The following is a 22,059-nucleotide window of genomic DNA, read 5'->3' as shown; positions in this document are numbered from 1 at the left end:
CAGGAGAAACCCACAAGACCGCACCAGATTTTAGAGAGTCCTTACAAAATATATGTATTTTTTCTAATAAGCTGGTTGATGGCACAGAGAAGTGCTTCCCACTCCTCTCTCTTACAAATATTGCCCTGGTCACCAGGGGTGGAAGCCGGCTTGCTTCTCAGGACAAGAACCCGTGGGAAGGATTGCAGGACAGGAAAAACCTAAGTGCGGCATCGGAAGACAAGCTCGTTTTCTTGGTTTCTGTCTTCTTGAAATGCTTAAACGTTGAAAATGAAGCGTTTCGGGGAAGATAAAGCAATAAATGCATTTCCTGTTCTACCGCCTTTATTATTTTAGTCCCAATGGCCGGAAGCAGCTCTATTGGATAACATAAGCATTCTTGAATGATTTGGAAGGTTGCAAGTCCAAAATTTGGTGTTTAATTTGCTGTCCCTCCCCTATGGCCCACTCCAGGCGTCCTCTCTCCTTGCCTCCCTGCTGCTGCTGGAGAGAAGCATGTTCTCTCCATCCTCGCCTCCCGCTGGGCTGTTGGAGAAAGCCTTCCAGTACATCGATCTCCATCAGAATGAGTTTGTAGAGGTAGGAGAAACGATACACACCAGGTACTTGTGGGACATACACTTTGGGTAGCTGGGTGAATGCTTATTTGCTGGGAGGTGCAGTTTTTTTGTTTTGTTTTGTTTTGTTTTTGCCTGAAAACTTAATTCCATGTAAAATGCCTATGGCTCCTCACTGAGTTAAACTAATAAATACTGGTTACATTTAGGGAAGAGATTCCTCCTTGGCCTTTCCTTCTCAAGACAGCATTCCTAGCGTGTTGATCTGGGCTGTCTGTGTAGCGATGGTGCCCGCTGAGCTCATCAGAGCTCCTGCTCCCTGCTTTAGAGGGGCCCTTGTTGAGGTCCCCTCCTCCTGCAAAGCCTGCCTGAGACTCATCCCCCACTCCACCCCCCGCTGACACCACCCCAGAGTACTACCACCTGGCTACAGCAAGCTTCAGGTCCAGAGTTCTGCCGAGTTCAACGTCAAAGCTCTTCTGTAGTCCTTGTGCAATGTGCACTCTATCTCTGCCCTTATAATCCTCTGCTCTGTTCCAAACTCACGCTGTGACAAACTGCCTGTGGTGTGGGCATACATCTCGGGGGAGGAGATAGAGGGGGTGGTGAGGGGGGACGGAGGCTGGGCAGCAGAAAGGTGGGGGCAGGGAAGGGGCATAGCCACCATCAGCCTGCAAGTCTCCTTCTCCTCCGCTGACTCACTTGTCCACTGGCACATGGGTGAGTCCACCACAGCCTGGGGACTCTGTGACATGTCACGGGACCTTGTCCCCCGAACCCCCATGACGTGTGTGGCCCATCATTTGTGTTCAGTACATGTACACTGGAGCTCCCCACCAAAGTGAACAACAGTCAAGAGCTTGTGTCTCCTGCTGTCACACAGTGCTGAATGGCCACTGGTCCTGGACCTGACCTTCATGACACCCTTCCGCGTGCTCATTGGCATATTGACTTGACATGGTGCCTACTGGGTTTTTGAAGCCTGAGTGGGGACTCAGACAGGGGGAGAGGGGCAGCATGCAGTGGAGATACGGTCATTTGGGTCTTTGAGCCAAAACTCTCCTTTCTGCAGCGCCCTCACGTGGTCCCATCCATTATCTTTATGGATTACGTGCCAGCATCTGCTCTATAAATTCCAGTTTAAGGTGTGAAACATGACATTCCTTAGGTTTGGTTAATTTCTTCGTAATACAAATGAAAGTGCTACAACCAGGACAGAGATCTAACTGGGATAAGTTGGGGAATCCAAGATCAGTCACCCGAAGTACGCTTGATTTTTAATAAAAATGGTGGCAAGCCCAGTATAAGCAACTCGAGCCCCAGTAATGGGAAATGCTTGATTGTTATCGATGATTCAATATTAGTTGGTGTTTATGGAGTGCCTGCTAGGGACCAGGCACTGAACAGAGTCTTATGCGCGTCATCTTTTCTAATCCTCACGGAAAGGAATGCTTGTTTTCTTTGATGGCTCCCCTCACTTCTGTTGACAGACATGTACATTTTCCACACATCAGGCAACTGGCTAGTTCTCTGGACACCAAAGGGGCATCGCACAGTCCGACTCCCTTCTGACACCGCTTGCCTGGTGTGAGCGTCACCCTCTTGTCTCCCCCCCAGTAGTGGATGCCAGTTGCACGTGGGTAGGGAGGCCCCAGTGATTTACATGTTCCAAGCAGCTGCAAATCGGGCCTCCTATGAACCCTGCTCTGGTCCTATCACTTGCTAGAACAGCTCTAGAACTCAGGAAGACACTTAATTACGTGTGCCCTTTGTTATGTAATAAAGGACACGGTAAAGGGTAGTTATGAGCGGCCAGGTAAGGAGGCACATAGGGCAGGGGCTGGAGACAACTTCTGTCCTGCTGGGGTTGGGGTTCGCCGCCCTCCCAGGCTGCAGTCACCAACCTGGAAGATCTCTGAACCCCAAACTTTCTGGGATGCTTATGGAGGCTTCATCATGCGGGCATGAATGATCATTAACCCATCTCTAGCCCTCTTCCCTCCCTGGGGGAGGGGGTGGGAAGCCCCAAGTTTCTAATCACAGCTTGGTCTTTCCGGTGACCAGCCCCCATCCAGGAGCCCACTAGAACAAAATAGGTTCCCGTCTCCCAGGAAATCCCAAGGGAGTTAGGAGCTCTGTGTTAGGAAGTCCGGGCAGAGAGCGAGTCTCTGAACAAAAGATGCTCCCAGCACCTTTATGGCACAGGAAGTTTAAAAGGCTACGAACTTAAGAACGTACGTAAATCATACAACCCGAATGGACGGAACTCGGGCCAAGAGTCAAGGCTGTCTGCCTACACGGCCCTGGGGTACACCGCCTACCGGATTCTGGAGGTGTGGGGAGGAGGACGACCGCAAACCCGACATGTGAGGGGTGGTCAGGAGGTGCTCTGCGGCCCAGCGAGGCCATCGTGTGATTACTCAGAGTGAGCTGCACATTCCAGAGGCCTCCGGGGGCATTTGTGGGAGGCCCAGGGTCCCGGAGGAGGGGTGCCAGCCAGCTGCTCCTGGTTCCCGAGAAACCAGCCATGGTGGGTCCCAGGAGGCCCAGGCCCAGTGTCCAGGAAGGCAGCCTTTTCCGTGGCTGGTCCTGCCCCGTTCTTCATGCAGCAGACATCTCTGTCCGTCTGCGGTCACCCTGGAATATCGCCTTGACCGGCTCCGTCTTGGGTGCTGGTGGCGAGCACTGGGGGTTTGGTGCCTCCTGCCCTCAGGTCACGTCACCTAGAGTGGACGTGGTTCATGTGGCTGACCCCGCCTTAGACGAATCACCTTGTCCCCTGCCCTTACAGACACTTAAGGAGTGGGTGGCCGTGGAGAGCGACTCGGTGCAGCCCCTGCCCCGCCTCAGGCAAGAGCTCTTCAGAATGATGGCGCTGGCGGCAGACAAGCTCCGGCGCCTGGGGGCCCGCGTGGACTCCGTGGACTCGGGCGCTCAGCAGGTGCTAGGCGGCCCCCTCCCCTCTACGAGCTGCCACTTCCGTGGGCATTGGCCAGGCCTTCCCCTGGGTGTTGGAAGACTGCGACTCACTCCGATCTGATCCTCCTCAAAAATGCTCCCATAATCTCGATGCCCAATAAGGATAAAAAATGACATCTGGTCCCAGACGAGTCGGTATTACTGATTTCTCATCGTGTCAGGACTGGGGGGCGGGGGAGAGCAAGTGGGCTGGGTGAGCAAAGGCCAACTTATTTTGGGAAGTCCCCCCTCCCTGCGCTCCTCATATCCTTCATGTGTGGCCGCATTTCTCCCAAACTGTCCTTTCCCTTACGTTCAGGTGCACCTTTCTCAAAGGCTTCAGTCTTTCATCAGAATCACTGCTTATGACTATGTCTCAGGGGCAATGGCGATCCATAATCTAGGCGCCGGTGCTGCCTGCCTCAGCACGGGTGTGTCTCCAAACGGAGTGTGTTTTCAAGAACCACGTCCACCTAATTTAGGCCATTTGAGTCTGAGTTCATATTGGAGAGCTTATTCGATTAAGTTTACTGTTTGCCCCTGTGCATCCAAGGAAGCACTTAACTTTTAATTATCTTGTATGTTTTAACTAAGCGCCCCATGGTACCCTTTTTAGAGGCAGATAAAGTGAGGAGTGGAGAAACTCTGTGGGCTCTACAAAAAACCCAGGGGTGGAAACAGGACTCCTAATGTCATGTCTGATTTTCTGGGAGAACTAAACATTTTTTTTTTTTAAAATGTGATCTGTTTGTGTGTGTGTGTGTATTTCCAGCTGCCTAATGGTCAGACTCTCCCCATACCTCCCATCATCCTGGCCGAATTGGGGAATGATCCAAAGAAACCCACTGTGTGCTTCTATGGCCACTTGGACGTGCAGCCCGCTAGAAAGGAAGATGGGTGGCTCACAGACCCTTACACACTGACGGAAGTGGATGGTCAGTGACGCATCGGTACCGGGTTCTTTGTGGCTTAGGAATCATAGATGTGATTCCTGTCCCCAGCTCCAGGCCTTCCATGTTCTTGTTAAGAATGGACAAAATGCTACCAGTCTCATAGTCTACTAGCTGTCCAATGAGGCTGGCTTTTTTCTCATTTGTGAAAGAAACTATGAGCTATGTACCCATGACGTGTGCCCCTGGGCAAATTGACTCCCAACATGGGAGTTCTTGGGAGGAAAAAGTTGTCTAGGTCACATATTTTCCTTTTTAAAATACTAAGTGTAATTATGTTTTTTAAAGACAAGAAGAAGAAAGGTTAATGGAGATACACACATACCCTTTTTTCATTCTTCTACTAATTATAAAATCTTGAAATGAGAGACTATGTTACATGACATTCTGCAACAAATCCTCAGGTCCTTTTCAGTGAACTTGGATGACATAGCTAATTCCTACTGAGGCCCAAGGGACCTGTATGTTCCAAATTAGTTTATATCATCTGATGAGCTAGTGACCGTACTGTTTGTACATCAGAAATCAGACTTTGTAGCCTTGGGGCAAGATCTGTGCCCGGGAAAACGGAAAGCACCGTTGAAATGATTGCCCGTAAAACTACCGTTGCTTTTAACTCACTCAACTTGGCGGAGGTGTCTATGCTTTTCTAAACACTCGTCCCTCATTTTTAAAGGAAAACTTTACGGACGTGGAGCAACAGACAACAAAGGGCCTGTCTTAGCGTGGATTAATGCCGTGAGCACCTTCAGATCCCTGGAGGAAGTAGGTGACCAGGAGTTTGGGAAGGGATGATGTCGACAATGGTGACGATGAGGACAATGATGTTGATGATGATGATGATGTTGCTAGTGAATGTGATGATGATGATGATGATGACAATAAAGGTGTTGGATGATGATGATGACAACGATGATAATGAAGGTGATGACGATGACGAGGATGACCACAATGAAGACAGTGACAACAATGATGACTAGAAGGATGACGATGATATCAGTATTGATATTGATGATAATGACAATGAAGGGGATGGCAATGACAGTGATGATAACAACAATGAGGACAATGATGACAACGGTGACAATGACAATGAGTAGAATCACAACAGTGGTGATGATGATGATGATTACAATGACAGGGATGATGAGGACAATGATAACAATGATGACTAGGATGATGAGAATGATAACAATGACAATGATGATGATGATGATAATAATGATAATGATGATAATGACAAGGTGATGGCGATGACGATGATGACAACCACGAAGATGATGACAACTTCCTGCCTCCTCCGTTCCTTCCTTCCTTCTTCTTTCCTTCCCTCTATCCTACCTTCCTTCCTTCCTTCCCTCCTTCCGCTGTCCCCTCCTCGCTCCCTCCCTCCCTTTCTCCCAAGGGAGAAAGCAATATTTATAAGAAACTTCCTGTATAAAGGCCAAAATCTACTTTGCTTCTTAACTGTCACCTCTGAAACTTACATAATCACAAACAAAACACAAGAAATGTTCACTGCCCTTGGACCAATCAGCTGATCTCTCTGAGCCTCATTGACCTAATCTGTGAAGTAGGAATAGTTATTTCTGATTCAGGAACCTGGAGTGGAGTGAATGAGATCACACACAGAGGAACCCTAGTGCCTGTGAGTGTGAGGTCCTTTATGAGGGTGGGTTTCTTCTTTTCTCGTGCCCCCCCTTCCACCCTCCCATCCTCTCTGTGTTGCTTACTGAACACTTGAAGGCCCCTCACATCACTGGATTGTTTTACTAAAGTCAGACAACTATTAATACCCACATTGCATAGGTAAGGATTTGAGTGGCCAAGAGGTGAGATGGCTTGTCCCAGGGCCCTTGTGTGTCAGTGACAGAGCAGGCACCAAAACCCAGGCCTGGTAGCTGGCCTGTCCCCCTCCCCCAACACATTGTGGTTTCTGGCTTGTATATTATTAATCACATTTTGCCAGAAAATTCTTAAGCTATCCAACTACTTCTCAGCAATTGTTTTCTAGTTAAATGTTAATAAAGAGCTTTCAAATATTAGCATTTCAGAACTTTAGTTTAACTTCTTAAGACTCATAGAAATAAATCTATGCAAGGGATACATTTGAACAAATCATTATCCCAAAATGTCCTTAACCAACTGAACGACCGAAGGTCACTTACTTTCTAATACATAATCCTCCACTCGTCCTGCCTTTGTTAATCTTTGGTGAGTCAATCCCACTCACTAATTAGTATGTTTGTGCCATCGTTTATCTGCATAGAATTACTTCTAGAGTTCTCCTGCGTGTGTTTTATGCTCCAGGAAAAGACTGTGACCTCTCTTCTTCATGTGGCTCTCGAAGATATGAAGTTATAAATTGTAAAGATACAAAAAGATCAAAACCAAATGGGGGAAAGGCACATTGTAAAAATTTTAAAGGAGCTATTCTGTGCCTAATATTAACTAGAGAAAAACTCAAGTTCCATTTTGCTGCAAGATCAAAGCCTTTGAATAAGTTAAAAGGCAGATTGAACTCAGAACTGAAAAATAACAGATACTTGAAATAAAAATTATCCTGAGGCTTAAACACTAGACAGTCTTTCAAAGGAAAGAGTTCTCATTTATCATGCTCAGAATTATGAGGATGGAAAAGAGCTTTGTAATCTAGTAACCTTTCTTAAAAGGTTCCTTTTGGGTAGAAGGAGGAATGCGTGTCTCTGTGGGGGCCTAGCAGAGCCCCACAGTGAGGGTGTTGCTTCTCCTGCAGGAATTCCTTCCCCGAATCATCTTTTAGGGTTCGTGCTGAACCCATCAGGGTCATGCTGGAGGCCACATACATTGGTCTTCATTATATTCCCCTTCACTGTCTTGGTTACAACTCCTTTGTTGTGAACGGAGCTGATGGGAGTGTGGGCAACCCGTACACTGAATGTATGTAATAATTCATGAGTTTATGTCACATGCAAACGAATTCTGGATCTGAAAAGATGAATGGGCAAGTCTTGCGATTTTTTTGCCTGAACGGTCTATTCTGTTGTTAATTTGACTCAGGATCTCCCTGTGAATATCAAATTCGTCATTGAAGGAATGGAGGAAGCAGGCTCTGTGGGCCTGGAGGAACTGGTCAGAGAGGAGAAGGACCGGTTCTTTTCCAGTGTGGACTACATCGTCATTTCAGACAACCTGTGGCTCAGCCAGAGGAAGCCAGCCCTCACTTACGGCACACGAGGGAACAGCTACTTCAGGGTAGAGGTATTTGCAGTGGTGTGGAGGGAGGAGTCTGTCCTGGGATCTTGGGGGGAAGAGAGAAAGCTCTTGGGAGAGCAGAGTTCTGAGCTGGAGGCATGGCCTGGGGGTCCCAGCAGGCTGGGGACTGGGGGATTCAGGAAGCCTCCCATCTGGAGTGGCGAGTGGCCGTGCTGTGTGCATTTTTCTGGAGGGAAAGGATTCAGGGGTTTGTGACTCTGACTGCCTGATCAGGGTCTGTCGTGAGCAGGTCCATGCAGGACCCCCATGTGCATGTGTGGTCAGGGGAGAAGGAGGGACACCAGCATGGCTGGGCTGCATGGGAATCTGGCTCCCATGGTGCACAGCCTCGTGCGGACACCTTGACCTCACCACCTCAGTTTCTTTACCTGTAAAGTGGGTCCTGGGTGGTTGTGATCCCCAAGTATGATGTCCAGTTCAGCTTCCTTTAGCTTTTCTATTCATACTGACAGCAACTTAGAACCAGAAAGTCTTTCCATGGTAAACCACTCATTTTGTATGAGCCATGGAGCTAGTGACTTTCTCCAGAATGGGGGGCAGGGAGAAAGTCACAAGCGGAGATACTCGGAACTGCAAGAAAAGAACACAGAGAAGACGGTTTCTGGAAGGAGGGTGGGAGATAGACGGGCAGAATACACAGACTTCAGCCACTCGGGGAAGGGGCTGCTGGCCCAGACAGAGCTGTGTGAGAGGAACAACCGAGGACTGAAATCCATTTCGGGGATTCAGGAAAGAATGAGAAATGAAGACAAGGGAGAGGTGGCTGCTCTAAGTCATGTGACTGGGAGGTAGCCACCTGAGTCCTGAGGGATATCGTGGGGGGGTCTTCTCCGCCACGTGAAAGCTATCCCCAGAGCAACCACAGAGGTGAGCACCTGTCTTCTCTTTTACCTGTCTTCCAGGTGAAGTGCAGAGATCAAGATTTTCATTCAGGAACTTTTGGGGGTGTCCTCAACGAACCAATGGCTGATTTGGTTGCTCTGCTTGGTAATGTCTTATCTCATTTCATTTTTTTAAAGATTTATTTATTTATTTGAGAGAGAGGGTGGGGTGGAGGCAGAGGGGGCGGGAGAAGCAGACCCCCACCTTCATTTCATCAAGGGTAAGCATCAAGGAATCTACTAGAATATGGTTCTGTTTGACTCAGTGCCTCTCTCCTTCCTTGGCCTCCAAACCAGTTCTGAGCAAGGGTGGAGTAGAAGAAAAACCATTTTCTTAGCTTCCCCCACTTCGGCTAAATGCTCCTTGGGCTTATTAAGTCCACATCACTGTTGTTCGTGGATGGAAGCTCTCCCTCAGCTCACCCCCCTTTCTTTTACTGGGTATTGTGCCACATCTGGCCACACCCGGGGGCAGTAGCTGAGAGGGCCCTCTGGAGAAGCCTCCAGAGATGATGCCAAAGACTGCGGCACCACCTGGCTCCTTGCTTCCAGTTCTGTGGCCTCCAGTGGCCCAGAGACCCCCATTGGTTTGCTCGTTGCTGCCTGCTCCTGCCCTCCCGTAGAGCGCCTGGAGCTCATGGGCGGAAGCTGTGTGTGTGTGTGTGCTCTGCTAGAGGGCAGGTGTGCCCTCTCTGACCGCCTTGATGCATCTTATCACCCTTGCTTGCATGTGGGCTGGATCCCGGTGGTGAAGGAAGCTTCATCCTCAGGAGCCTCACTCGGAGGAGGCCCTTTCTGCAATCCTGGCAAGGACACGGCCCTTTTATGTTCACAATTTGGTGTTCTTCAGACTCCACAATACTTGGATATGTCTCCTTGGCCTGCGGGGTACCTTTATGCAAATATTACAGCATGCCCCTTTTGGGCAGACAAACTGCCAAAATCATGTCCTCTATGGGGATCGATCAGCAAAAGTCTCTTTTCTTTCTGTGACACAGCTTTACCTCTGCCCCACTCACTTGTATCCCCTTGGCCTTGGCAGTCTCAGACTGGGCACCATCAGCCCACCTGGGCCACCTGCTGGGTGGTCTTCAGGACCATCTCTATAATTGTTGAGCTTCTTGCTCCTTCATTCCCCAAAGAAAATAATGAAATCTCTCTGTCTACCTCTCATGTGTTGTCTGGCTCCGGTGTCAACTCTCTACCATCCACCTGTCCTTTTTCTCTGTTTGCCTGTCATCTATCTATTCTTTATGGCCATCTAGTTTTCCTAAAATGTAAATCTTGACAATATTTCCCATGCTGGGAACAACACTCCATTTTCCTTTAAAGTGTTTAAAATGTTTCCAGAAGAATTCAGATAGCATGCAACTCAATATTTGGTAGTGAGGGGTGGAAGAATTAATTTTCTGTTTTACCAGAACTAATTTTTTCTTCCCTAGGAATGACTTAATCAGATCTTTTTTTTTTTTTTTAGATTTTATTTATTTATTTGACGGAGAGAGATCACAAGTAGGCAGAGAGTCAGGCAGAGAGAGAGGGGGAAGCAGGCTCCCTGCTGAGCAGAGAGCCCGATGTGGGGCTCAGTGTGTGGGGCTCGATCCCAGGACCCTGAGATCATGACCTGAGCAGAGGCTTAAACCACTGAGACACCCAGGTGCCCCGACATCATCAGATCTTTACAGTGCACTTCAGTCTCCCCCAATCATGATCATTGCATGACATTCTCTTAGACTGTATGATTTCACCCAGGCGTAGAATTCCATTCAGTCCTACAAATGTATATGGCTCTGCAAGGAAAAATCAGATCAGGAACATGAACAGAACGAAAAGCATATGGTTTCACTTTCTTTAATTTTTGGAGACAAATCAAATAATCAGTCCATAATGAAATGATTCTGGATTGGATCATCTGTATGGCTTTCATATGTGTTGTACAAAGACCGAAGGACTTAGGCTTGAACTTCAGACTGATGACAAGCACTTTTGCTTGCTGACCCCAATAGCGTCTTGGCTCCCATGCCTTCCTGTGGGGTCACTGCTGGTTAGGGATGATGACCCAGGAGAGCTGGTTCCATCAGGTCCTCCCCCTGTAGCCGGACAGGTGCCCTGCACATTAGTGAGGAAACCCCCTGCTGCTATGTGACCTTATGCAAGTTCCTAATCATCTGTCTTCTGAGTCCCTCAGCTCTATGACCCTGATAACTGTGATTTCTAATAGATTATAAAGCTTTATTGAGTGCTAGCTGTGTGAAAGGCACAGGAGTCTCCACCGGGGGACACAGGGAAACTGGCCAGCCCCCATCTTCAAAGAGACTTAGACTGCGGTGTGTTTGGGGGCAGGGGATGGCAGGGGTGCAGATGACCAGTTTGCACAGAGCCCTCAGCTCCAACACTTTCCTGAGGTGGATAATCCCATTCCCTGCACTCTCCTAAAAGCTGCAAGGCAGGGAAGATCGTGGCAGGGGAGTGGGGGCAGGGCCCTCTTATAAGCTCCAACTGCCCCGTAGCATTAACATGTTTAAATCCAAGAGGACTCCTGGGGATCAAGGATTACATTTGCTTCCCTGGTGCAGTTTTCAGAGGCATAACCCTCTCTGCCTCCCATGCATTTCCCCGCTGGGCTCCTGGCCCAGGAGGCCCTAGTGGCTGCAGAAATTATTTCAAATTCAGAGGATCATGATTTCAAGGGGGAAAGGGGGTGGGGTGGGGAGATGAACTCTCTCAGTGACATCCTGTTTTCATGGGAACGCAGCCAGTGCTGGAGAACTGGGGCAAGACGTGGGTCGCAGAAGCAGGCACAGCCATGTGTGGCATTTTCCCACTGCCTGGCCCTGCGGTGACAGTGCCTGGAGGACACCTTGTGCTGAGCTGAGTGGCGCCTAAACAAACCTCTGCTGGGGGTGGAAGGGGCAGGGAGAGGAAGGCATGCTACTCCTCGGCTCTCGGGATATGTGTCTGCTGGGAAGACCATAGCTGGGAAGGCTGCCCCGCATCCTGAGGAAACAGGATCCGTGATTCAAAACCAAACCCAGGACTGGGCCGGGCCAGCTGTGCTGGAGAAGTGCAGTGAGCATGTAGAAAGGCCATGCTGCTCAAACCCCAGCCTAATCTGACCCCCCTCCACGCTGCCCATGACAATATCTGGCAAGACCAGCTGGAAAAAGAGGAAGAGCGTCAGAGTTCAGTATCGGGATACGGAGGCCAAGCATCCTGGCCGCTAGAGCATCGCGGGTCTTAAGTGTTGCCAACCTTGCCGTTTCCAGCACTCCTCGCTTCTCACCACCGAGGCTGTGCCGGGGGCGTCCCACACCATCTCCGGGGCCCAACGGTGATGCCACCTTGGCTTTCCCCGTGTGTCCCCCCTTGCGGGCTCCCGGCCTGCTCTGCGCACCTGCAGTTTGTGCCCCTTTGCAGCTGCTTGTTTGTGGATCCACAAGGTCTCTTTACCCTGTTCTTTCCAGGCAGATTGTGAGCAGGGTCTGTTTCTACTCTTTGCAGCTCTATCCTTGCCTATGAGAATGTCAGCAGGAGTTTAGGGACATGCACTAAGGGAAGACTTAGTGATTGTATTATTGATGGTGCTTTTATGTTTGATTTTGACTTTGGTGTGGGTACAGAGGGTGGCCTGCAAGTCAATGACAGGCAGTCCCAATCACTGGCGCCCAACGTTTGTTTGACTTGAATTTTACTAATGGGCTGGTACCATTTTTTACTATGTTATACGCTTTGTTGGGCTAAATGCAGGGAATTCCGTAAGTCAGTGCTGCCCGGAGGCTGCTTCATGCACAGCAGGCTGCAGACCGTACCCCAAGTGCAGCTGTAGAATTTTGGGTGAAGTGTGAGGGGAACTGGGAGCGGGCACTAAGGAGGACATGGTCGAAAACCAAACAGCAAAGCCTTCCCTTCTTATTTTGCTGCCTTGACATCTCCGAGCCTTCTAGGATCATCTCAAAGTGCTGGGACACCCAATATGTCCCACACTACGGCCATCCCTGTGGGTTCTCGTAGGGTGTTTACCCTGGATTCTGTTGTGTCTACACAGAGAGCCAAACCACCTGCCATTGGGTTTAGGGAGGGTCACACTTGTCATTTAGCCTGTGTGGTGAGTGGTGACACTGTTGCTGATGAAAGTGGGGTCTTCACACATCCTCTTGTCCCTGGTGTTCATCCCGTGCCTTGAACATAGCAGGCCTCCAGTCTCGAGGGGAATCCCACCGGAGCCTTCCAGCCTCTGCCTTGTAATTGTCGGCCTTGACAGGAAGATTTGAAAATACAGTGCTTCACAGTAGTTTGACATTGTCAAGTTATAGTCACATTAAGAATATGGAACACATTGGGGCGCCTGGGTGGCTCAGTGGGTTAAGGCCTCTGCCTTCAGCTCAGGTCATGATCCCAGGGTCCTGGGATCGAGCCCCGCATTGGGCTCTCTGCTCAATGGGGAGCCTGCTTCCTCCCTCTCTCTCTGCCTGCCTCTCTGCCTACTTGTGATCTCTGTCTGTCAAATAAATGAATGGAATCTTAAAAAAAAAAAAAAAGAATATGGAACACATTTTTTTTCTGAAGTGTCTTTACTTGAATGAAAGGCCCCAGGGGGCCTGAGGGTGAATTTAGATGCCCAGGATACATTTGTCACCATTTCTGATAGTCTGCTTGCTGCTTTGGTAAGCACGTTCTCGAGGTCGTGAACAGTGTTTACTGAACTTCCACTTCAACTTCCTCTGTGGATAGTCACTGACCCCCATTCCTATTAATCCCCAAACTCTTTCATAAATAACAGAGTAGTGCGTCTGCGTGTTCACTCTGGAGGTGTTTGTGGTTGATGCAGGCCTCATAGGCTAGACCTCAAGGGTATTGTGCTTTTTTTTTTTAATATTTTATTTATTTATTTGACAGAGAGAGAGATCACAAGTAGGCAGAGAGGCAGGCAGAGAGAGGGGGAAGCAGGCTCCCTGCTGAGCAGAGAGTCCGATGTGGGGCTCGATCCCAGGACCCTGAGATCATGACCCGAGCCAAAGGCAGAGGCTTAACCCACTGAGCCACCCAGGCACCCCGGGTATTGTGCTTTTGATTAAAGATGAGTGTTTATTATACGATGGTGTGGGAGAGAAGGGGGAGAGAAGCCAAGAAGCCAAGAGGACCGTCAGTTCCTCAGGAATGTTCGTGTAGACATATACATACGCATTGAAGATTTTTTATAATGAACATATAGTACTTTTTAACTCAGGATCAACTGAAATTTCAGAGGAACCTTATTTATAACACAGGAGGTATCATTGAGAACTTCTGTAAGGCAGGCAAGTCACAGCCGATTACCATGTGTTTCCATCTCGCCATTGACAAGGTGGACATTGGAATGAGTCTGACTCAACCTGAGTCTGCCTGGAGACCAGCACCTTCCTCCAGCCACCCCCTCAGAGGGGGGGATGGTGCCAGCAGCTTTGCCAGGGGACCAGGGCCCGTCACAAGGCCCACTGCAGCCCCAGGAGAGTCACCCATGGTCCCGCTCAGGGCCCAGAACATCAGCCCCCACCGTAACTTCTTCCTGGCTTTGTTTCCCATGTGTATCTTGCAGGTAGTCTTGTAGACTCATCTGGTAACATTCTGATCCCCGGGATCTATGACCAGGTGGCGCCTCTTACGGAAGAGGAGAGAAAAATGTACAAAGCCATCCATCTGGACCTAGAAGAATACCGGAGAAGCAGCCGGGTTAAGAGATTTCTGTTTGACACCAAGGTATGGTCACAACTGGTGGCTAGTCTGAAGGCATGCCAGTAGTAAAGCCCGTTTTTCCCGTTCCACATTTACCATGGGCTGTGAATCTGTGCATCTCAGAACTGAGTATAGGTGGAGGCAGAATTTGGAGGCAGAATTTCACTTTCATGGCCACTTACTCCCTCAGTCTAGAGCAGCCAGAACTTACTCTGGGGTCCGACTGGCACTGGCCTCAGGTGGCCATCACTCAGTTCCAAGTGATTTTCCAAGTCAGTTTCTTGGACTTGATCCCATGCCAGCCTTTGGCTGCCCGTGCTTCCTACCTGCTTAAAGATGAGAACGCTCTGAGATTTTTCCAGCTCCAAGCCCCCTAAGTGTTCATGTCAGCAGACAGAATTAAGAGCCTTTGGGGCTCATCTGTACGTCGCTACATGGTTGCCTTGGGGTAGTAAAAAAACCAGAGCCCAAAGCATTCATTTCTGGAAATTTTGCATGTTTTCTTTCCCCTTCTTCTTTTTAAATCCTGTGCCTGCTACGGTGTGTGGTGGCTAAGGCTCGCTCTGGGGGGCTGCCAGGAGGGGGAGAATCATGCCCAACAGAAGTGATAGATCTCTTCCCTGGGACCAGCTCTGCCTTGGCCATAGCAGGCAAGAAAAGTAGCTCAAACATATGCAGAGTTCTTTGAAGCCTTCTGGAAAAGAAAATGCCTTTCCTATGCAACTGATCATCATGGTGATTGGGGATAGAAGTTTCTAATCAAGTCCCAAATTCTGAAAGCCCCTTTGCCATCTATTAACTTCAGAGCTGAGGCGATGAGGGGCCTGCGTCCGTGGAGCAGCTCGGTCAGGCGGGGGCGGCAGAGGGACTCGGGGCCGGAGGGGAAGGACTTGTGCTACCGTCCAGGCATGTCTACGGAAGGTGATAATTAACTTGTCATGGGTGGTGTCAGAGATGTACAGAGACGGGTGATACAGGCGGTACAAGTCAACAGAGTTTTAACGGAACCTTCTCTTACACAGTACAATAAGCTTGTTTTCCCTCAGGAGGAGATTCTAATGCACCTCTGGAGGTACCCAGCTCTTTCAATCCATGGGATTGAGGGTGCGTTTGATGAGCCTGGAGCTAAGACAGTCATCCCCGGCCAAGTTATAGGGAAATTTTCAATCCGTCTGGTCCCTCACATGGATACGTCCGTGGTGGAAAAACAGGTAACAGATGTGCGTGGTTCTCCCGCAGCCCCACTCCCGAGGGTCGCCTCCCAGCGCAGGGAGCTGTTCAGCTGTTAGCGCTGAAGTACCATTTTCTCCCCCATAGAAAAGGGACTGGAACAAATGTCAAGAAACCAATATAATTTTCGTTCGGTAAAAATCTCTGTCTGTAATTATATGCAATTACAGTAGTCAGATAAATAATCGTTTGGGGTTGGAGTGATGGGAAGTATTTCTACACTGAACAGTTGACATCAGGGCAAGATTGGCTTACGCGCAGATGGAGAAGCCCGCTGCCTGTGGCCTGATGGGGCGGCAGGCGCTCAGACCTGTAGCTGCTTTGCCCTTGGGGTCTGGAATCAAGTCTGAAGGCAGCCGTTTTAATGAAAATGTTATCTGGAAGGAGTTTTCTGTCTAAATTATCAAACTATCATCAGTTTACCTCAAGTTCAACAGAAAGTACTCTCTGAATAAATGAGCTCCGCGAATACGTCATCCCAGATCTCTATACCCCGGTGGCCTCTTTTGTTGTCTTCTTAGCGTTAATTACATCCTAAAACAACCTCCTTCCCTGTGTCCGTCCCTGTTTCCTGCCCTTCCTCCCTCCTGTTTTGGATGTGTTGTTTCTCTTTCTCACAACGTATGGATTTCACCAGGGACCCCCCTGCCACCCTGGTTTTGCTCACAGCTGTGTTCCCGGCACCTAGTACCATTCCTATCAATGGGACAGGCATTCAACAAATGTTTGTTGAAGGGATGAATGGGAGGGATATTTCAGAGTGTGGAGTTTTTCTTGGGAGGATTTCCACAGTGGCCACTGGAATGGAGCCCAGGGGACAGAGAAGGAGGCTGACAAAAGGCTCCTTTATAGCTTGGTTTGGAATCACCCCCACCCCCTTTTCAAGAATTAACAAATGCCTAATATTCCTTAATTGTCATTAAGGTACTGACAAGTCTGAGAAGAGGGATGTTCAAATGGAGAAGTTGTATTGTGTTTCATAATTGCCAAACATTAGCAATCTGTCACTGTGGTCAGGATGGGGAGGGCGCAGGGCTGAGAATTGGAGGGGAGAAGGGGATTGGAGATAGAAAGGGAGGGAGACCAGTTTCTCTCACTGCTAAAGCTTTCAGTCCCAGCGGCCCTGCTCGCTCACTCAGCCCTCCGCAAGAATGAGGGTAAAATCACGACGCTCGAATTTGTGGTGCTGGGATTTCAGTTTCTTGATTAAAGACTGCTGTTTATTCACCACACGGGAGAATAACTTGAAATTTTCTCTTACAACTGAAAATGTTCCTTTTCAGGTGAAACAGCATCTTGAAAATATATTCTCCAAAAGAAATAGTTCCAACCAGATGGCTGTTTCTATGACGCTAGGACTGCAGCCATGGATCGCAAATATTAAAGATAATCAGTATCTTGCAGCAAAAAGAGCCATCAAAACAGGTTAGACGTGCGGTACCTTGAGTTGCCAGTTTTCAGTGGGACCAGGGTGCGGTGCCTGGTGGGGCTGTGGACAAAGCAGGCTCATTCAGAATTTCCGTTCAGCTCTCCTCTTCAGACAGGCTCCGTATTGAGTGTCAGCAGCTCTGCCCAGGGTTCTTCCTACACACTGTCCCCCGACCCCTCCCCACAGCCTTCCCCAGTTTACTAAGTAAGCCTGGAAGAGATTTAGGAATTTGCTGAATGAAGGGCACCCAGCTGGAAGTGGCAAAGCTGGGTTCACATCTGGAAGCCTGAATTTGGGACAAAATGATGGACTTGTGAGCGCCTGATACTTATGGAAATGATGGCCAACATATAAAAATGTCCTTTAAAAGGCATAGCTGCATTTGCATGGAAGAATAGGAAATCTGGGGTTAAAAATGAAGGAGCGAGGCGCGCCTGGGTGGTTCAGTCAGTTGAGCATCTGACTCTTGGTTTCAGCTCAGGTCATGATCTCAGGGTTGTGGGATTGAGCCCCATGTCGGGCTCTGGGCTGGGTTCACTGCAGAGTCGCTTGAGATTCTCTCCCTCTTCTGCCTCTGCCGCACCCCTCTGGCACTTACGCGTGTGCGCGCCAACTCTCCCTCTCTAAAACCAAACCAAACCAAACCAGAAAGAAACCGAACAAAACCAAAAACAAAACAAAACTCTTATTAAAAAAAAAAAGAAAAGGAGCTCAAATTTAATGGGATAACAAAGCTGACAATGGGCTGCCCTGTGGGGATTTGTTCTTCTTGGTCCCAGAGAGGTTTGGGATTTCACGGCAGCGGGCGGGCAGGAGGTAGGGAACAGGAAGTGAGACCCACTGTATGAAGGCAGGCCGTTCCCCAAGAGTCAGGGTCACCCTGGCAGGGGCTAACCATACTTAGCCTGTCAGAGTTTGGGTCTTACATGCACTCTCCGTGGGGCCCAGTTCTGATATGAACAGCCCCAAGGCAGGCCGCCTGCGATTTCCCCAGAGAGGCTTCCTGCGGGTGCTCATTTTATAAAATTACCGAACACAGGGACTCAATTCGGGCCTATTTGACTCTAGAACCTGGAAGTAGGGAAGGGAGCAGAGCCTTATTTGAAATTTCTCAGATGGTGCCTGTTTTGACTGCATGTGCTTCCAAGTCCCGGGCAGAATCGTGTGGTTGGTGAGCACAGGACACACATCTGGGTCCTGGCTGCCTGGCGAAGGAGTATCCAGTCTCTCTGGCTTCTGCAGCAGGAAGGTGACACTGCCGACACCTGCAACATAGTGGACCCTCTGAAAGGCAGTGGGACTTTCAGGGTGTCCCCGAAAGCCAGGTGGGGAAACCCTGACACGTGTTTCTAGGGACTACTGGCACTTTATCGCAGCTGAGGCCTTAGGCACATCCCTAACAAAGCAGAGCTGGAATTGGAGGTCCAGACCACCTGGGAGCACTAACACTTTATCAGGGTTATCTATACAAAGGACAGAGACATTAAAAATTAGAGGACAGGCCTAAGACTTAGAGCCCCACTTTTCTACATAATCATTTCTACTGCTCCCAGCTGTAGCAGTATTTTACCAGTAAAGTAAAGTATTTTACCAGTAAAGTTTGGAAGTTAAGAAAAGATATTAGGAAGGTAAATGTAATCCCCGCTGAAGAGGGAGGTGCGATTGAAATGTCAAGGTCAACAGTGAAGACCAGAAATACTCTTGCAGGAAAGGTACCTTTTGGTTTATTGTATGCAAAACTAGTTCTTCCAACAAAGTACATCGTCTTTACTCACACTCACACCTTACTCTGTGGATACAGAAGACATGGCATCATGGCATGTTACCTTTTGCGACTTCATTTTGTTTTGAGTCTCCACTCCCGTCACTGACAACTCATCTTATGGCCTGGACGGTTTGAAGTCATTGCTCCTTAGGCCCTCGGGTGTCCATTAACACTGTTTCATGGGCTACCTTGACAGCGGAGCACAAACACCACAACACTCAGGTGATAGTTGAATAAAGCTGTTTATTTGTCTACTGGTTACAAAACCAAAGAAGTCCCACTTTCCAAATATTTAATTCACGAAGCAACCATAAAAGTAGGTACATTGTATTTTAATGCTCTTGCCAGAAATGCAAGACCTCTTCCAATCATGAGAAAATATCAAACAAACCCAAATGAAGGGACACTACAAAACAACTGACCAGTACTCTTCAAGTGGGTCAAGGTCATGGAAGACAAGGAGAGATTAAAAACTGTCACAGACCAGAGGAGAGTAAGAAGCAGTGACAAAATGCAATGTGGGATTCTGGATTGGATCCTGGAATGGATAAAGGGAAGGATTGCTGAAATTAAATAAGGTCTGAATGGAGTTAATAATATTAATCCAATGTTAACTTCCTGTTCTTTATCATTGTACAATTGTTACGTAAGATGTTAACATCACAGAAAGTAAAGTAAGGAACATATGGGAACTCTCTCTGTGTTATTTTTGCAACTTTTCTGTAAAATCTACAGTTCAGAATAAAAATTTTACCTAAAAAAATTTTTTTTGAAGTAGGTAATTGTAAAGAATGCATCCATGGCTTTCTTCTTGACTCTATTGACTATTTTAGAAGAGAAACTGCATGGTATCAAGAAGCTTACTTACCCCAGGCACCAAATTTAATGGTTAAATAAACAAGAAAAAGGGAAAGATAAAACAAACACTACATTTGAGAAGATGACTAGGGTAGTCTTGTCATTATTTCATTCAAATGCCTTCTGTCCCTGTGCTTCAGTGTTTGGAACAGAGCCAGACATGATCCGGGATGGGTCAACCATACCAATTGCCAGAATATTCCAGGACACCATCCAAAAGAGTGTGATGATGCTCCCGCTGGGTGCTGTTGATGATGGGGAGCACGCTCAGAATGAGAAAATCAACAGGTCAGTGGATTCCTGTGGGGGGCCTGTCCTTCACTGCACAAACCCCGGGTCTCCATATTGTCACCATCCCATGTGCTCCGTACTTTAGATTGAATTCCCATCACCAAATCTTCCTATTTACATTGTAGACTACCTTCCCCCATCATCTGAATGGAAATAACAGTGTTTCTCTTTATTTCTTCTTTGCTAGGTGGAACTACATAGAGGGATCCAAGTTATTTGCTGCCTTTTTCCTAGAGCTGGCTAAGCTGCATTGATAATGAGGGGAAGCTTCCGGCTTAGATCTGACCTACTGACAGATACGCTCTCCCACACACCTGGCGAGGAATAGAATCTAAATATCCAGAGAACTTCAGGTCCAGGAAATAATGTTTCCTTCCCATTTAAAATGTCTTAGGACATTTGGACCAGTCCTAAAATATTTGAAAGGCACAGCCATTGAAAATGGCATACTGTCCCCATGGGATGCCTTTCTAAAGTCACCACTACCTGCAACATCTCCCCAAGTCTGGCTGCAGGAGCCCCGGGATTGGACTCACTCTTTCCCTGGAGCACAAGGACAATTCTTCCATTAGACCCTCCCTGGCAGTTTGATGGGTCTGATCCCCGAGGTGGGCTTTTAGCTTCCCAGGTGCTCACAATACATCCTCATTCCGCACAGTGTGTAGCTTACCCTTGCTCTTACCACACATTCCTTTTATTAGTAAAACTCTTGGTCCCACCACTGGCTACCATGATTTCCCTGTGGGTTGTTTGTAGAGGAGTAACTAAAGCATGATGCCACATTAACCTCTTGCTTCCCCTTCATTTATTTTGCCTGCTTCTTGGAAGTTCTGAAACGGAAAAGAGCAATAGTCATATCCTTACGCCATTTGGGATTCCCTGCGTGAAGATGAGTACTTTTTCTATTCCAGAGCTCTTTACCTTTCTTGGATTGATGCCAACCGACCACCCCTCCTGCACCCTTTTCTTTCTTTCTACCCCATCACTGAACCCCCCCCAACATCTGTGCACATATAAAGTCACCACCGCAGAATCAATTCTGATAGAATTTCTCTCACCCTGTTGGAATTTTACTCAGTGACTACATCTAAATTGCTTAAAGCTTTTAATAGCATCAGTTTTAGATAGAGAACAAATCTAATCAGCCCTGACATCAGTAACAGGTTCTAAATTTAAAGCCATCAGCTAATGCTGCATTCAGTAATCATTTTAGTTAACCATCTTGTTTGGCTTGATTGCATTTGATGGTGTAAACAAACAAACAAACAAACAGAATGTAATTTTTCTACAGTTGAGTGTGTGTAAACAAATCAATTCAATCTTTGTAAATTCATTATTTAAATCACATTAATGGAGAACTTAAGAGTTTATTAAAAATGTTTCTCTTATGATTACAAATAAAATCAAAGCCTAACACATTTAATCTCTTTGTGGATTCTTGGAATGTCAGCTTTAACATTCGCAACACCACATCCAAAAGGGCTGCACTATAAGGCCTGTGATTCAGCTTACCCTGAGTCTCGTCTCAGAAATGGGACTCAAGGGGAGCCTGGGTCGCTCAGTCAGTTAAGCAGTTGCCGTCAGCTCAGGTCATGATCCTGGAGTTCTAGGATCGAGCCCCGAATCGGGCTCCCTGCTCAGTGGGGAGCCTGCTTCTCCCTCTGCTCCTCACCCGGCTCTCGTCCTCTCTCTCTAATAAATAAGTAAAATCTTAAAAAAGAAATGGGACTCAAACGAGGTATGAGTCTTATGGGGGTATCCGTCAATGATCAACTTTTCCTCTGCTGCACGGGAAGATCGATTCCTGTTTGTTGAGTATTGACGGGTATTGGATATTCTGTTATTAAGCTTGGTTCATGCTCGCCAGAGTAGGTTGCATCATGTGACATTTTGGATTTCGTGGGACCTACCTGATGTATTTGGCAGAGTTCCCAAGAACTAATTGCAAGAGGTTTATGATGCCAATTTATATTCCTTTTTTTTTTTTTAAAGATTTTATTTATTTGAGAGAGAGAGAGAGAGCATGAAAGGGGTGAGGGGCAGAGGGAGAAGCTGGCTCCCCAATGAGCAGAGGGCCCGATGTGGGACTCGATCCTGGGACTCCAGGATCATGACCCGAGCCGAAGGCAGTCGCCCAACCAACTGAGCCACCCAGGTGCCCCGCCAATTTATA

The 22,059-nt window shown here is 48.0% G+C and overlaps 1 protein-coding gene across 1 annotated transcript; it reads left to right on the top strand.

Annotated features, from left to right (window-relative positions):
- Positions 1-495: 495 nt before the first annotated feature.
- CNDP1 (carnosine dipeptidase 1) lies at positions 496-21,301 on the top strand (the record flags this gene model as incomplete). The annotated part of the gene is made up of 11 exons (XM_080821366.1): positions 496-579; positions 3,349-3,498; positions 4,288-4,450; positions 5,142-5,230; positions 7,505-7,705; positions 8,623-8,707; positions 14,177-14,337; positions 15,360-15,533; positions 16,836-16,968; positions 19,736-19,883; positions 20,074-21,301. 11 exons carry the CDS (start codon positions 496-498, stop codon positions 20,138-20,140), a joined length of 1,455 nt encoding a protein of 484 aa, XP_080677492.1. The 3' UTR covers positions 20,141-21,301.
- Positions 21,302-22,059: the final 758 nt, after the last annotated feature.

This window comes from Martes martes (genome assembly GCF_963455335.1).
Source record: "Martes martes genome assembly, chromosome: 13".
Lineage (NCBI taxonomy): Eukaryota > Metazoa > Chordata > Mammalia > Carnivora > Mustelidae > Martes > Martes martes.
This window is presented reverse-complemented; position numbering and strand designations above follow the sequence as displayed.